The sequence below is a fragment of the Lynx canadensis genome, chromosome D1, assembly GCF_007474595.2.
Source record: "Lynx canadensis isolate LIC74 chromosome D1, mLynCan4.pri.v2, whole genome shotgun sequence".
Lineage (NCBI taxonomy): Eukaryota > Metazoa > Chordata > Mammalia > Carnivora > Felidae > Lynx > Lynx canadensis.
Window position 1 is genome coordinate 108,231,755 of NC_044312.2, and position 16,648 is coordinate 108,248,402.

The window sequence follows — 16,648 nt, forward strand, 5'->3', positions numbered from 1 at the left end:
CAAAGTGAGGGGAGGGGGCAACACTTGGCCTAGCCCAGACCGTCTGTGAGTGTCCCCCACCCTAACTCCCCAGACTTTAGACCGAGCGTAGCCACCTGCTCAGAGACCCTTAAACGCCGCAGTGGGGCGGGGCTACGGGCGGAGTCAAGAAGGCGCCAACCACCCACAGGCTCCTCCCCCTCCCAAGTCCTGCCCCGGACAGTGTGGACCCTCCGTAGTCCTAGAGGCCTCGGCCCAAGTCCCGGCTCCCAGCCCCTGTGGGCCCCACCCAGGAGGACGCCCCGCCCCCGGCCAGCTTGGCAGGCCGCTGACCTAGTATGGACACAGCACTGGGAAGAGAGGCGTGGAGGGTGACGCCTGAAAGGAGGCTGGAGAGTCTCGGGTCCCGCCCCCATGGGCTGCCCCCTCCTTCGGAGGGGACGCACCTGCCGGTTGTGGGGGCAAAGCGCGGTGACTGCGCAGCTGCCGCGGTGCCTGCCCAGAGCTAAAAATATTTCCCAACAGACAGAGGAGTAAGGAGGTTCCCAAGGAGAATCAATTTATTGAAGAGTGGGTGCAGTTGGTCAGACCCTTAAATAGGAGGGGGCAGGGAGCCCGAGGACAGGATGGGAGCAGTGTCCTTAGTCACACTGGACACTGGGACCTTGAGACTGGGGGAAAATGGGAGGTTCCAGGAAAAGGCTGAGAGAACGAACTCCAGTATCCCCCCTCTGGGTGGGGACCTGGGGCTGCCCCAAGGGATTGCAAACAAACTCAGGGGCCAGTTTGGGGTCTGGTCTGGAGGCTCAGATGGTCTCATCAGGGGCCGGCAGGCGCTTGCGCGAAGGATCGACGCCCCAGATCTCCCGGGCGTACTGGGCAATAGTTCGGTCACTGGAGAACTTGCCTGATGTGGCTATGTTCCGGATCACCATTCGTGTCCACTCTCTTGGATTCTACAAGCCAAAAGAGAGCTCTGGGTTCATTCTGCCGGTGGGGTCCCCAGCTTCCACCACATCCCATCCGGGGCCACCAAAGCCTTGCCAACCCCTGGCCCAGGGCCCCTCACCTTGTACAAAGCACTGACTTTCTCCTGGCACTTAATGTAATCTTCATAATCTGCAAAGACTTTAAACCTGGAAGGGAACAGGGAGGCAGGAAGCTCCATGAGATCAAGGGCCAAGCCCGTCCTGTCCTGATGGTGTGCGAGGGCCAGGAGAGGGAAACTGCTTCCAGAAGAGCCTGGCCCCAATTGCCCAGGACCCCTACCCAGCCTCCCCACACATGGCACCTGAGCCCAGTTCAGCCCAGCAGCCCCACCTGCACGGTTCCCTGGCCAACCAGCTCACCGGTCATGGTGCATAAGCATGTTGACAATGTCCTTGAACAGGTCTGGCTGTTTGGGGGAGAAGAAGCCACTGCTCAGCTGCTCAATGATATGCCGAAGCTCCGGAATTCGGTCATAGTACTCCTGGGCGTTGTACCTGTGGGGGAAGAACAGTCAGCGCTGTGGCCAGGAGTTCCTGGCTCCTCCTCCAGAGAAAATCCGAAAAGTCCTAAGCCTCAGGGCCAAAACCCAGGCCCCAGCCTGCGGCTGCCCTCCCCGGAGCTGCTGCACCCCTCTGGAGGACCCTCTCCCTTCTCTGCTCAGCTTTTCATCCCCCTTGTGTAGTTGAGGCCTGGAGATGGCAAAAAGGTAAATGTCTGAGCCAAAGGCCCCCAACCAAGTGTTCTTTTTTCCCTCCCATACACCACCACCTCTCCTAACCAGTGTGTTTCCTTCCTAAATGCTTTCCTCGCTCCCTCTCCCAAGTCCGTCCGCCTTTGGGCCCCAGGAGGAAGCACCAGGCATGTCCTCGGACCGTCCTTAAACTCGGACCGTCCAACCGAGCCCATCGCTGGCCTGGCGCCAGCTTTCTTCCCGTGCGCCGCTTTCTGAAGCAGTCCAACCACCCCTCAGCCACCTGGGTTCAAAACCCTCCCCGAGGCCAGTCTCCTCTCTTTCCTCGCCTCCCCACTTCCAACCGGCAACCAAGGGCGACTCCTCAACAATGTCCCCCACCCCCATCCCCAGCACTGGCAGTGCGGGCCATTCTCCTCACATTATGGCGCGGCGGCCTCCACGCTGGGCCCCCACCTGCACCTTGCCCCCCGCAGTCCGGCCTCCACCTTGCACCCAAAATTGTCCTCCTGGAGCCTGCTTCTGAACGTGTTGGATCTGGCTCAACACATGTCCTGTCTCCCTCCTATCCAAAGGATAAAGTCTGAACTTCCTAGTCAAGCCCAACAGGAGAAATTTCCTTTCAATATTTAATGCCAGCTCTCAGAAGCAGGTGGTGGGAGTGTGAGCCACTACCAACTTTCTGGAAAGCAATTTGGCAATATGCATCAAAAGCCTTAAGAACTCATACTTGAAGAAGAAGGGAGGAGGAGAAGAAGGTCTCATACTTTTTTTTTTAATTAAAAAAAATTTTTTAATGTTTATTTATTTTTGAGAGAGAGAGACAGACAGAGTGCAAGGGGGGAGAAGCAGAGAGAGAGGGAGACGCAGAATCTGAAGCTGGCTCCGGGCGCTGAGCTGTCAGCACAGAGCCCAACGCGGGGCTCGAACCCACAAACCCTGAGATCTTGACCTGAGCTGAAGTTGGACATTCAACCGACTGAGCCACCCAGGCGCCCCGGTCTCATACTTTTTTGACTCAGAAATATATCTCCTTCTAATAATTATCTTCAGGAAATAAAGATGTGGGCCTAGATATAAAAGGATGGGATCGCAGTGATATTTACACTAAGAAACAGCAGAAATCAACCTTAATGTCCAACAGTATGGAACTGGATAAATAAATTATAGCATGTCCATACGATAGAACCCTATACAAACATTTTTAAATAAAGACTATTTAGTAACATGGAAAATGCCTCACCAGTGCTGACATCAGGCTTCAAAATTGTACACGTGTTAGTCCCAACTTTCAAAAACCTACATATATACACACGCATAGAGATACACATAGAGATAGGACTACAGTGGGGCACCTGGGTGGCTCAGTCGGTTGAACGTCCAGCTTCGGCTCAGGTCATGATCTCCCGGTTTGTGGGTTTGAGCCCCATGTCGGGCTCTGTGCTGACAGCTCAGAGCCTGGAGCCTGCTTCGGATTCTGTGTTTCCCACTCTCTCTGCCCAACCCCCACTCGTACCTGTCTCTCTCTGTCTCAAAAATAAATAAACATTAAAAAATTTAAAAAAAGAAAAGAAAAAGGACTATGGCTTTAAAAATGGGTGATGAGGGGCACCTGAATGGCTCAGTCGGTGAAGCATCTGCCTCTTGATTTGGGCTCAGGCCATGATCTCACAGTCCGTGAGTTCGAGCCCCACGTTGAGCTCTGCACTGTCAGCACTGAGCTTGCTTGGGATTCTCTCTCCCTCTCTCTGCCCCTTCCCTGCTCCCTCGCTCTCTCTCTCTCTCTCTCAAAATAAATAAAATAAACATTAAAAAAGTAAAAACAGGTGATTAAATTATGAATGACTGTTATTCTTCGTGGTTTCATATTTTTCCAATTAAGGAGCACATATTGCTTGTATGATAAGAAAAAAATTTTTTTAATAAATTTTAAGAAATCTAATATCTACTTTGAAGAACCTCCTTTCTGGCCACAAGCACAGCTGTATTTACTGTCCTCATCTTTCCCCTTTTGCCATGCCTGCCAGGGAGCTAAGAATGCAATTTTACTTCCAGAAATTCCAGCAATAAATAATATCTTAGCCTACGACTGATATCATTTTCTGCTCCTTTTCCTTCAGTGTTGTGTTCCTTCGTTCTTTTCCCATGCCGTTAACCTCATTTGTTGTAAGTCATCTCAAAAGTTCTGGGGCGCCTGGGTGGCGCAGTCGGTTAAGCGTCCGACTTCAGCCAGGTCACGGTCTCGCGGTCCCTGAGTTCGAGCCCCGCGTCGGGCTCTGGGCTGATGGCTCAGAGCCTGGAGCCTGTTTCCGATTCTGTGTCTCCCTCTCTCTCTGCCCCTCCCCCGTTCATGCTCTGTCTCTCTCTGTCCCAAAAATAAATAAACGTTGAAAAAAAAAAAATTTAAAAAAAAAAAAATAAGAAAAAAAAAAAAAAAAAGTTCTCCGGAACCCTAATGGCCATGACTGAGACCTTGTGCAGCCTGGGCCGGCCTTTCCAGGTATGCCCCTTGCTCCCAAGCCCTACCCTCCAGTAGCCACACCTCCTCGGTGCCTCCTGCCCATGGACTGTGAACTTTGGAGCCCTTGACCCCCATACCCTCTCTGGTCGAGCTTTTCCACGTCCTCCACCCGCATGCCAAAGATGAAGAAGTTCTCTTCTCCCGCCTCTTCCGCCATTTCCACGTTGGCCCCGTCCATGGTGCCAATGGTCAGAGCCCCATTGAGCATGAACTTCATGTTGCCGGTGCCCGAGGCCTCAGTGCCTGCAGTGGAGATCTGCTCGGAGAGGTCAGCAGCTGGGATCACTGTGGGGCGGCAGCAGGGGACAAACTCAGCTCCAGGGAAGGTCCCACCCCAGCTGGGGACTGTGGAGTTAGGCTGGTCCGAGGTACAGCCAGAGTCAGAGCCCCCCTCCACCCCAACCCTCCCACAGTCACCAGCTGAATCTCCCTCCCACCGCCAGCCCCTCCACCCCACTCCACCCCACTGCTTGGTGATCGTTGGCCATCTGAGGTCTGAACCTGGACTGGACTCTCTCCCCACCCCTGCCCCACTGTGTGCACGATTTGAAGGGCAAGTCTTCCCTATAATTTCACCCTGTACTGCCCGAACCCCCCACCGCCATCGGGGTGGGAGTGGGGGGACATCCTCATGATTTGAGCATTGTCCTGTCCAGATTCTTCTTCCAAGTGCAAGTACCCCAGGAACAGGTGACCAATACCCCTTCCTGGGACTGAACTAATCAAAGCGTCCCTCTGGCGGCACCCCACCTTTCTCGGCCAGCGAGACTCGGTAGTTCTCCAGGAAGATCACACGGAGGCGGTCTCCTACCACTGGGTCGTGGTTAACCACATCCCCAATGGCTGTGATGAGTTTGATGATCATCTTAGCCATGTGGTATCCAGGGGCAGCCTGTGGGAGCGCAGTCTGGGGTCAGCTCCACAGCCTGGCCCCCTACCCTTAACCTGCAACCCAGCCAGGCTGACCTCAACCCGGCTGTCAAAGGATCAGAGCCGCGGTCTGCGGCCTGGCTCCTCACCTTCCCTCCAATCATCACAGTTCGGGGCACAACAAATCTATTGGGTTCCTGCTTGATGCCTGTGGAGAAACAGAGATCAGCGGGCCAGGTTTGGCCTCCTGACGACACCTATCCACCAGCGCCCTAGACAGTAGGCCTGATTTGGGCAACCGCTTGCTATGTGACTTCCGATCTGTCACTTTCCCCTCTCCGAGCCTCAGTTTGCCTGTCTATGAAATGGGGGTAAGTCCATGCCCCAAGAGCTGTCCCGAGGCCAAAGGAGACGTTGACTAGGAGGTACGTGGTACACGGTGGGGGGGGGGGGTACGCAGAGGGGAGCGCCAAGAGACAGAGGGCACCCCTGCCACTCACGGTTGTACAGGGTGATGATGTGGAGGCAGTTGAGGAGCTGGCGTTTATATTCATGAATTCGCTTCACCTGGACGTCGAAGAGCGAGTTGGGGTTGATATGGACTTTGTACTCCCTCTCCAGGTACGCGGCGAACTTTAACTTGTTTTCCTGAAGGCAGGGAGGACGGGGGGGGGGGGGGGGGGGAGAGCTTCACCAACGGGCCTCAGCCTCAGGAGATCCCACAGTGTCATTTCTTTCCCAGAAAGGGAGCGGACAGAAGGCTCGCTCGCCACCTTTATCCCCGCGTGCGCCAGGGCAGACATCGCTAATCAATGCCAGCACTCTTCCACTGCGGTCAGATGATGCCCTGTCACCTTGGACTCCAGGCAACGTCTACCAGGCCCCGCGGGCCATCCCCGAGCCGGGCCCGGGGGCCGGCGCCTCCAGCGTGCTCCCTCCCGCCCTGCCACCAGTGTTCCAGGTCGCCGCACTCCGTACCTGCTTCACTTTGGCCACATCCCGGATAAAGGCTTCATCGTCCACGTACGAGAGCAGCTTGCGCAGCTGGTCCAGGTCGGAGATGTAGTCCTCCCCGATGCGCTGTGGGGCGGTGGCTGTCGGTCAGGCGTACACCCCTCCTCCAGCCTCCCGCACAGAAAGGTCCCTTTCCGGCGTCAGCCAGGCCTCGCCCCCTGCAGACAACCCCTCCTTCGCCAGCCTCCCCGCTGGGGCGTGGTGTGGGCACCACCATCTTCCCGCTGGACCTTGAGCTCTGATGGCTGACCTCACGGGACCCCAGCAGGCCTTTCTCCTGGCCTTTTCCTCTGACAGACAGTGACCTTGACGCCCTGCTCACAATCTCTGCTCCTGTCAGTCTCACTTCAGATGTGACCTGTCCTGACCCTCTCCGAGGCTGACCTCCATAGCCAGGCCTCCATTAGCCCACAGAGCATCCTCATGCAAACAAGAAAACGGTCCCCCTCCTCCAGGCACATGCAAAGCTAGGGGAACGCAGCGCAGGATGGATTTCGGCCCTCCACTGGGCCCCCTGCAGTGGCCCACCTACGTGTCCACGCACAGCTGGTCCCTGTAGCGGCCCGTGTTCACCCCTACTGGCCACACAGTGACCTCTCACCTCAGCAATGACCTCTGCCAGCCCGGGGTTACAGAGGACTAGCCAGCGACGAGGGGTGATGCCATTGGTCTTATTCTGGAATTTATGTGGCTCCAGCTCGTAGAAGTCCTTGAAGCTGCAGGATGGGGTTGGAGGGTCACTACCCACCCCTGCGGGACGAAGGTCTCCTCCTGGAGGCCCTACCCTGGTTTCTTGCTGAGAGGGGCCTGGGGATGAGGGGGTGGCTGTATGTGAGAGGAGATCATTTGGGGACGGGACTGTACTGGACATCAGGGCCATGATGCTCATAGCAGCTGTGCTACCTGTGGAAAGGGCCAGCTGGGGTCAGGTGGTGAGGGGCGTGGGGTGGGCGGGGCCAGCGGGGGGCGGGCCTGGGGGGCGGGTCTCACATGGTCTTCTTGAGGATCTCGGAGTGGATGCGGGCCACGCCATTGACGGCATGCGACCCGGCGATGCAGAGGTGGGCCATGTTGATGCGTTTCACTGCGCCCTCCTCCACAAGCGACATGCGCCGCAGCCGGTCCACGTCCCCCGGGAAGACGGCTGCCACCCGCTGCGCAGGGAGAGCCCAGAGCTCAGACGCCGCGGCCTCCAGAGCCGAGGTCCCCAGGCCCGTACCCCCAGCACTCTACCCACAGCCCTGCACCCTCCAGCCCAGGCCTCCTCCACTCACGTTAAGGAAGCGCTGATTGATCTCGTAGATGATCTGGAGATGTCGAGGCAGCAGCGCCTCAATCAGATGCACGGGCCAGCGTTCCAGGGCCTCGGGCAGTACCGTGTGGTTGGTGTAGGCACAGGTCCTGACCGTCACGTCCCAGGCCTGATGAAGAGGAGGGGGGCGGTCAGGGACCCCGGGGCCTGAGCCCTATGGCTCCCCACACACACAGAGTGCGGCCAGGAGCCTGGGCCCTGTCACTGGGGGACAGGTTCTAGGACACTCGTCCTCGGGTCCTGACGCTGCTGTCTGCTTTGTGCGGGCTGCCCTCACGGATTTCTACTTCCCAGACCGGGAAAGGCAACCCTGAGACAGAGAGGCTCAGGCGGGGGTGGAGGGTGCCGGAGCCCACCTTGTCCCAGTCCAGCCTCTCCAGATCCACCAGTATCCTCATGAGCTCGGGGATGGCCAAGGAAGGATGGGTATCATTCAGCTGGATGGCCACCTGCGGGGAGGGGGTTGGGAGTCAGGCTGGGATCCAAACCAAGGCTGTGGTCGCTGTCCTTTGCCCCTTCAGAGCCCCCTCCGCGTGGTTCCAGGCTGAGCTGGGTGTGGCGGCCCTCGTGGGGGCAGCGGTGGGCAGGAGGGGGAGGGAGGTTCCCAGGTTAGGCGCCCATCGATTGAGGATCCCGAACAGGCCACCCTCACACACACCCCCAGCCCCCACTTCCTCATCTACGACATGAGGGGGCAGGCTGAGGCTGGAGGGGAGAGGCGATGGCAGGCATCACGGGAGGTGTAGAGGGGGGGCCCTCCCTGGGGCCTGGCACCTTATCCGGAAAGGCGTCGAAGCTCGTGCGCACGGGGTCACGGCAGCCGAACTTGGAGGACTTGAAGCGGCGGATGATGTCCTGGAGGGTGGCGGCCACCACAAAGTACTCCTGCTTCAACCGCAGCTCCTTCCCCTCAAAGAACTGGGGACAGTTCAAGGCAGGGCTGAGTCAAGGGGGTGGGGTGTGGGGGGTTCTGACGGTGCCACAGCGTGGCCGGGAGACTCCTGCCCACACCAAGCCCCTTGCGCCCTGAACAGCCCCCGCCTCCAGGACCCAGGGGATTTTCACCCACCAGGTAGTGGAGGGGATGGTGTGAGGACGGGGGCATTCGAGGACCCGGAGTATTGTCGGCATCGCCAGGGAACAGGTCCCCCAAAGTGCCCTGCCCCAACTCGCTGCCCCCAGGACTTGGGTGTCCTCTTAAAGAACCAAAAGTACTTGGGGGGCGGGGGTGGGGAACAGGACACGACAGGAGCCAACAATACGTCCTGGGTGCTGCGGGGCGCCCGGCTGACTCAGTTAGAAGAGATGTGACCCTTGATCTCAGGGTTGTGAGTTCGAGCCCCACGTTGGGGGTGTAGAGATTACTAAAAAATAAATAAATAAACTTAAAAAAACAAAGGATATGTCCTGGGTGTCACTAGGGCGCCAGAGGCTGTCCCTCCCCGTTTTCCGCCCTCTCCTAGGCTTTCAGGTGTCCCGCCCCCAGCCCAGGAGGTGACATACGTTGTCGTTGGGGTACAGGACGCGAGAGATGTTCTCCGCCAGGTTTCGGTCCAGCACAGCCTGGATGTAGCCACCGACGTTGACTGAGGGGTGAAAGTGGGGACAGTGTCGGGCCCAGGCTGAGCACAGGCCGGGGCAGGCAGGGGTGCGGGCAGGCGGCTGAACTCACAGTCCTTGAGGTTGAAGTCATTGGGGGCCTTGGCCGACCACAGGCGCATGGTGTTGACGATATTGTTACGGTAGCCAGGCACAGGAGTGTCGTAAGGCATGGCCAGTACCACCTGCAGGCGTGTCGGACGTGGTGGCAGGAGCTGGGTATCTGCCACGTGACTTGGGGGGCCCCCGAGAGCCACAACTCCTGCCTTTGTCTCTACCCTGCACCAACCCCCCAGCCCCAGGTTCTACTGCCCACTCTGGGTAACCGTGAGCGAACCTCTCAACCTCTCTGGGCCTCATCCGTAGAGAGAGGGCCCCCCAGGGTCTCCCCACCCACCCCCACCCCACCTTGCCCGGCTGCCTGCGAGGATTACAGGGGGCAGTGATGAGTCTGGAGCCCAAGGCGGGGCTCCGTTGGGGGCCGCTCTACAGTGATGGGGATGAGCGGGCCCGCCTGGCCCGAGCACAATCTAGAAGATGCTCTGGACTCATCAGAGGGCTGGGGGGCCCCGGGGCCTGGCTGAAGGGGACACAGACGTCAAGTCCATCCGAAGGGCATATTCCTGGTTGACCACCGGGCTAATTAGCAGTGACTAATGCTGGTCCCACCTCCCACAATTAGCAAATGGCGATCATTGCTGCCAACAGCTGCCCGCTACCGCGGGGCTGGGGGCATAAGCACTTCTCCAAGGCCCGGCGCCCTTTCTCCCCAACACCGAAGCAGCTTAGCCCCTGATTGGAAAAGAGTGGAAGGTGCAGCTCCGAGAGGGAAGGGACTGGCCCGAGAGCACAGAGCTAGGGGGCAGCCAGAGCCCCTACTGAATCTTATCATAAATGACAGCCCGACAAATGGCCCATTCTGAAAGCCTAGAGGTTTCTGTGCAGCCGTCTGGAGGCCTATGACCTACAGCCACGGCAAGAGAGCTGACTGAGGTTCTCTGACACCTGGGTCTGAGGTTCAGACACCTGGTTTGGCTTCAGGCTCCCTCTCACTTGTTGTGTGACCTTGGACAAGTCAGTTCCTCTCTCAAGGTTTTAATTGTCTCCCTTTCTGGGGGGAGTCAAGTCACCGTGATTATTCTGGGATGAGTCTTGTGGGGTGGAAAGGAGCCAGGTCGGGGGAAGGGCACTGGTGGCACACGGCAGGCTCTCTCCTCCCCCTGGGCCCTGTGCTTGGCTTGGCTCCTCTGTGACCCTGTCTCCAGCCTCTCCTGACTCAAGCTGTGTGACCTCGAGTAAATCACTTAACCTCTCTGAGCCTCAGTGCCCTTCATGGGAAATAGCACTGGGTCCGGTAGTCTCCAGGCTCTCTCCCCGTATCTCCCTGTTTTCTTCCAGAGCCTCTTCCTCCCTGCTTCCCCCTCCCTGGGGGCTCCCCCCACTCCCTGGCCTCACCCTTACCTGTGTGTCCACCCACTTGGCCCCCTGGCTGGTGTGCTCCACTCGGCCATAGAAGTGCACAGGCAGCGTGAACTCGGGTCGGGCCTTCTCCCAGGGGTTTCCGTAGCGAAGCCAGTCATCGGCCTCCTCCATCTGAGTCCAAGGCAGGTCAGGGGAGAAAGGAAGGCAGCGTCAGACCCAGGCTCACACCGCGGGAGGCAGTGGGTAGGGCAGGAGCAGTGGCCCTGCTGGGCCCTCTACGGCGTGTAAATTAAGGGCCCTGGGGTGGCGCCCACCCCCGGTCTGGTGGCATATCCCATGGGACATGGTGTGTGCATGGGAGTCTGAGAGGTGGCACAGGTGTGGGTGCCTGTGCAAAACCAGCAGGCTTTGGGGCCAGGGGGAAGGGACAAGGATGCCTTCTCTCAAGGCTGAGGCTGGTTCTGGATCTATCCGGAGGTGGATGACCAAAGGCGGGGGTCCACTCCATCGTGCCTGGGGCCCCACGAGGCCAGGGCCCGAGGCTGCTCACCTGCCAGCCCCCACAGATCTTCTGGTTAAAAATCCCAAACTCATAGCGGATCCCGTAGCCGTAGGCAGCCAGGCCCAGTGTTGCCATGGAGTCCAGAAAGCATGCTAGGGGGTTACGGGGAGGTGGGTGTCAGGGACCCGGCACACAGGAACCCTTCTGCCCGCCCCACCCCTGCCACCCTATCCACTCACCGGCCAGCCGACCCAGGCCCCCGTTGCCCAGCCCCGCGTCCTCCTCGATCTCCTCCAGCTCCTCCATGTCCAGACCCAGCTGGAGGGGTGGGGGGAGGGGTGGCAGTGGTCAAGGCCAAGGGCCAGCAGGTGAGTCCCCCAGTATCTCAGGCTCACCCCGCTCCCGTCCCCCTGCACACCTGGTAGGTGGCTTCGTCACAGGCATTCTCCAAGGCCAGGTTCACCATGGTGTTTTGTAGCGTCCGTCCCATGTAGAACTCCAGAGACAGGTAGTAGATCCTCTGCCCGGAGAGACAGATGGGTCGGGGAGGGGTCAACCCTCCGGCGTCTAGCCAGCGCCTCTCACACCTCCTGTCCCACTCCGGGGGCCTGGCACGTGCCAGCCCTGTCCCTGTGTATTCTTCTCCCCACCACAGGCTTCAGGACCCGTCAGGAGGGTTCCGGTCCAGCCTTTCCTCTGACTTTGGACACATCACTTTTGTTCTCCTAGCTTCCGTTTCCTCGTCTGGAAAAGGGGGCTGCCATATCTACCTCAGGGACTGAGGTGCCGAGGACAGGCGAGACCCTCTTCCATCGCACACAAGCCTCCCAATAGCCCAGCGGGGAATCGGGGAGCAGAGAAGCCCCCCCAAGTGCTCCCCAAGAGGGGGAAGGCTAAGGTGCCTTAGAGAAACCAGTCATTTACTCAAGGTCACACACACTGACTCACGGCTAGAGTCGGCCCCCTTCTGTCCTTGCAGGGCCCAGGTCCCCTTGATCCTCAAGCCTCAGCCCCAGGAAGGGGGACAGAGAGGCACCAGAATCCAGGATGCTGGGTCTCCTGGTTTCCTGGGTCCCCTCCCTGCCCCACTCGCCTGCCCCTCCCCCTCCCCTGCCCAGGAGTATCAGGTTGCTGACATTTACCATGACCCCAAAGACACTTGATCCCGCTACCACCACCCCAGCTGCCCCAGCCTCGCACCAGCACCACCACACTCACATGTAATGACCCACCCTTCCATTTCAGGTCCGCCCTGACCACCCGCAGGGGTCTCCCTGACCACCGGAAGCCCCTCCGCTCTCTGAGCGAGCGCCAGGCCTTTGCCCCCAGCCGGCCTGACCCGCGCCACCCGGCCTTGCCCCCGCCCCAGGTCTCACTGCCTGGATCGCCCCAGCACCCCATCGCACTTGGCCATGGCGCCCACCGTTCCCGACCCTCCAACGTCAGGAACCCGCTGCTGCAGAAAAGCCAGACCCCTGGAAGGGCTGCCGCTTGGTGGAGCTCTCCCGGTCCCCTGCTGGGGCCCCCAGCCCACTGCCCACCCAGGATGCCCCGAGCGGCACCTTGGGGTCCTTCTCGTAGTAGTGCTGCTGCGTGCGGATCCAGCGGCCCACGAGGTGGTCGCGGACGGTGTGGGCCAGCGCAAAGTAGTAGTCTCTCGGGGTGGCCACATTGCGGTCTTTCACAAGTGTGAAATGCAGGTGCCGGTTGAAGTTCTTCTTCAGCTCCGTCACATTCTCCACGCCGGCCAGGCCACGCACGCTAATTTGCTTCCTTTTCTCCTGGTCTGACAAGGGCCGGGACATGGCTGCAGGAGGGCGGGCCGGACTGATGGGTGGCCTCAGCAGTGCCTCCAGCCAGGGAGTGGAGATCCCCAGCTGCCTGGGGTTTTAAAGCCTGGCTCTGGGGAGCTTGCCCCGCCTCCCCCTGCGATGGGAGGGTCTTGGCCGGGCGGCTCAGGGAGCTATTTTGGGGGCAAGGGGAGGAGAAGGGAGACGGGCAGGGAGAGCAGAGCGGAGCTCCACAAGGGCCAGGCCAGGCCCAGCCTGGCTCCTTCGCAGCCCTGCCTGCGCTGACCCACTTGTTCCAAGCCTCGCCCACTGGGGTCTTTGGTGCCCGTCTCTGCCTTTCACAGGGTCAGAGGCAAGATGCAGCAGGCAGTGTGGCCTTGAGAGGCCTGCGGTTTGACTGGAGCCGTTGGGGCTGTGACTTTGGCTAAGAGGTTGCCCTCATCTGGGTCCTTTTCCTGGGTTATGGATTGGGGGCGGGGGGGGGGGGCAGATTTCAGCCTCAGTCAGGGCTCCTTGAAGAAGCCAAGGAAGGCTGTCGGGGGGGGGGCGGGGGGAACAGGTGCCAGGAGACCCCGCCTTCGTCCAAGCAGCTTGGTTTCTCTTTCAGACATTTGCCCAAAGACTGCAAACCACCGGCTGGATGACCTCTGGTCAAGTTTCCACGGTGGCCTTACGTGGGGGGCGCAGGGGTCTGCACTCGGGTAGCGAGGTCATATATCGGGGCAACAGGGGCAAGGAGCCAAGGGTCAGGGTGCCCCGAACAGGAGACGTGTAGCTAGCAGAGGACGCTGGGTGTCTGGGAGAAGGGGGACCGGGGGACTCCGGGTTCCAGGGGGTTGTGTGAAGGTCGCCTGAGGCAGGGCCACTGCCCCCACGCCACCCCCACCCAAGCTGAGCCACTCCGAGATCCCCCCTGTTGCTGTCCTTCAAGGAGCTCTGAAGTGACCTTTCGAGAGTGGTGGTAATCAGATTACAGGCTGGCTCTGGCTAGGGGCTGCCAGCCCAGAGCAGGGGCCTCTGGGAACTGTAGTCCTGTGCCCACAGGGGCAGGAGAAGCCAGCATCCCCCACCCACTCGTAACATCGGCCAGTGGTATTGGGTCTCTCTGTGATGCGGCTGCCAGGTGATTGGAGACCTTCTCCCACTCATTCCTCCCACCTGGGGCCACAGTACTGGACAGGGACTCAGTGGGCCAAGGTTCACGGCCGTGACCCCACCTGTAAAGTGGGAGCCTCGGCACCGGGAACCTTATACCACTTCCTCGTCTTCATGGCCTGGCAGCTCCAGGACCTTCCCTTGGAGGCTCTGGCTGTCCCCGATCCACCGCTCACCCGCTCACGCCCTGGCCCCGGCACTGATTTGCTGTGTGACCTGAGGCTGGTCGCTTTACTCTTCTGAGCCTTGAATTCCTTCATCCAATTTATACTCTCAAATAAGAATATAAATTCCTGCCTCCGCCTGCTGCTGCCTCCTACTCTTATGGAGGCCGCCTTTTGGATCCTGCTTTGTTCTTTGAGCAAAAGGAGCCCAAGGCTTTGTGCAATTTCAAAGGATGCCTGGGCCTCCGGGCAGCGGGCTGGTGGAGAGCAAGAACTGGGTGTTCTGGTCTGAGGGCCAGGGAAGCAGGTCAGAGGCCCGGACGGCCGCAGGACGTTCCTGAGAGCCTGGCTTGGGGGAAGGCCGAGTTGTTTCCGAGGACATCCTGAGCCACAGCAGGCCCAGCCCTGGAATCACGAGCGTGGTGTGGGGTCTACACTCCAAGTCTTCCAACTCCCAAGCGCTGCTCTCGTCTGCCCCCAAACAGCATTACTGGGTTGATCTCCCCAGGCCGCCATGCTTCATAGTGAGAAAAAAGATCAGGAAAATACCGAAATGTGCCTACACGGGCATGGTGGGAATACAGAAAACTCCCTTAAATGCTCCCATCTGCAGCCCCACCCACGGGGCTGTGCCTCTGTGGGGGTCACCCACCCTCCAAACCCTTGTCTCCAGTTGGGTGGGTCGGGTCTCCGGGCTTGGCTAGCATCTTGGGCCGCGGGGGCTGGACTCACTCGCCAAAGGCTGGCTGCTCTGAGTAGAGCTCAGGAAGCTCCTTGGTGCACAATAGTCCTGGAGAAAGCCCCACGTTCCCTGTGCAGTCACCTCGCACCCAAGTTGTGACGGGACCCTGCCCACACAAACCTCTGCCCTGACCCCTAATGGCCTACGAGTTCATTTTCCTGCCGCTAGGGACCTGCTCCCAACCATTCCCAAATTCTCATCCGCTCCCCAGATGAATCCAAGCCTCTTCCGGCTGGCTGGCTCTGCCGCCCCTCCTGGTGTACCAGCGCCTTGCTGGCCCTTCTGTGCTCAAGGCACTGGCTCAACGGGGATTTGTCCCACTTCTACTAGGAAACAGAAATTACTTTTTAAAAGTAGGCTCCGTGCCCAATGTGGGGCTTGAACTCACGACCCTGAGACTAAGGGTCACATACTCTACCAACTGAGTCAGGATGGCGCCCCAGGAGAAATCGCCTTTTTTTTTTTAAACCTTTGTTTTATCCTAAAGTAGGCTCCGCACCCACAATGGGCTTGAACTCACGACCTTGAGATCAAGAGTCTCACACTCTATGGACTAAACCAGCCAGGCGCCCAGAATTACTTTTGACTTCTCTGAGTACCCCCTTGTGGGTCTCCAGTGGCCCCCACTGGAGTGACGCCACCCCAGGGAACCCCCCCTTTTATTTTGCAAGCCCCAGCCCAGCATGATGAAACCTTGAAGGCTCAGGCTGACCTACTTGCCTCCCCATGTCCTCTCCAATCCCTCATTCCCCGTCCAGTGCTGCGTGTGCAGATCAATCTTGAACCCTGGAAGCACTTGACCAACCCGAGTAACTCAAGGTTGTTTATGTCTGACTAGGTTTCTAACCAGAAATCCTGCCTCCTTCTCCGGACCAATCTTGGGTTTCTCCAGAGCCCGAACACTGACCTTTCCCAACCGGTGTTCCTTTCACCAACCAGGCTGAGGGGGCAGGGAGCCAGTGCCAGGGAGCCAGTGCCGAAGTGACAGGACAGACAGGACAGACGGGCTTGAGCAAAGGGCTTTTCCTGCACTCTTTCAGGTCCTAAGGCGGGTGGGAAAGCATTTCTCCTCTCTCCCCACTCTTGCCTCAGAGACAGGTAGCTCCCTACACTTCTGAAGGCCAAGCCTCTCTCCCATTTCAGGGCCTGGAGCTCCTTGGAGAAAGGCCCAGAGACGTGCCTTAGCGAGCCACTTTGTTACTCTCCAAAACCTTAACAAAAGCTGACGGCGGGGAGCAGGGAGGGAGCTAGCACAGGAATGGAGCTGGCCCCAGGGGAGAGAGACGGAGGAGATAGCTGGGCTGTGGTTAAGTCATTTATTGATTTTATTTCTAAAACCCACATAGCGCCACTTTGCCTCTTCCAGAGCTTCAAAGAGCTAATTAACCGCCCAATGAGCCCACCAGGGAAACCGAGCTTGTGGGGGAAGCAATGAGGTGAAGCCAAGGTCAAAGAGGGTTGCTAGGCCCCAGGCCCTGCCCCCATTCCGCCAGTTAAGGACAAAGAGAATAGAGCTTGTTCTCTTCGTTTAGTCACCTGTAGTCTCAGGGCCTGGTTAGGGAAACCCACTGAACTTGCCTCCCTCCTGAGGGTTTCCTGAACCCCGCAGGCCTACGGCAGAGATACAGACGCCCTGAACGGGGCCCACAAAACCGGGCCGTGCTCCACACAGAAGGCACCGGGCGGGCCCAACCTGAAGGCGGACAGCAGCCTAGGCCGGAGCTGCCCCCACCGGCCAGGTGCTGGGGCGGCAGGGGCGTGCTGTCCCTTAACCTCCTCCAAAGGAAGGAGAGGCTGCCAGGAAAGGCAGGCTCCACGCAGGCTCCCCAGGGGCAGTGCGGCACAGCGGCGGCAGCGGTCGGGCGAGGACCTCGCTGCCTCGTGCAGCCCTGACGTG

The 16,648-nt window shown here is 59.1% G+C and overlaps 1 protein-coding gene across 1 annotated transcript; it reads right to left on the reverse strand.

Moving 5' to 3' along the window:
- Positions 1–513: 513 nt before the first annotated feature.
- On the reverse strand, positions 514–12,770 carry PYGM (glycogen phosphorylase, muscle associated). Its single transcript, XM_030331707.1, has 20 exons — positions 12,463–12,770; positions 11,319–11,420; positions 11,140–11,218; positions 10,949–11,052; positions 10,438–10,569; positions 9,050–9,161; positions 8,881–8,963; positions 8,152–8,295; positions 7,734–7,826; positions 7,340–7,486; positions 7,056–7,219; positions 6,667–6,781; positions 6,030–6,131; positions 5,552–5,699; positions 5,201–5,259; positions 4,932–5,073; positions 4,259–4,466; positions 1,329–1,463; positions 1,049–1,115; positions 514–935 (listed from the first exon to the last, which is right to left on the reverse strand). Exons 1-20 carry the CDS (start codon positions 12,703–12,705, stop codon positions 786–788), a joined length of 2,529 nt encoding a protein of 842 aa, XP_030187567.1. The 5' UTR covers positions 12,706–12,770; the 3' UTR covers positions 514–785.
- Between the last annotated feature and the right edge of the window lie 3,878 nt (positions 12,771–16,648).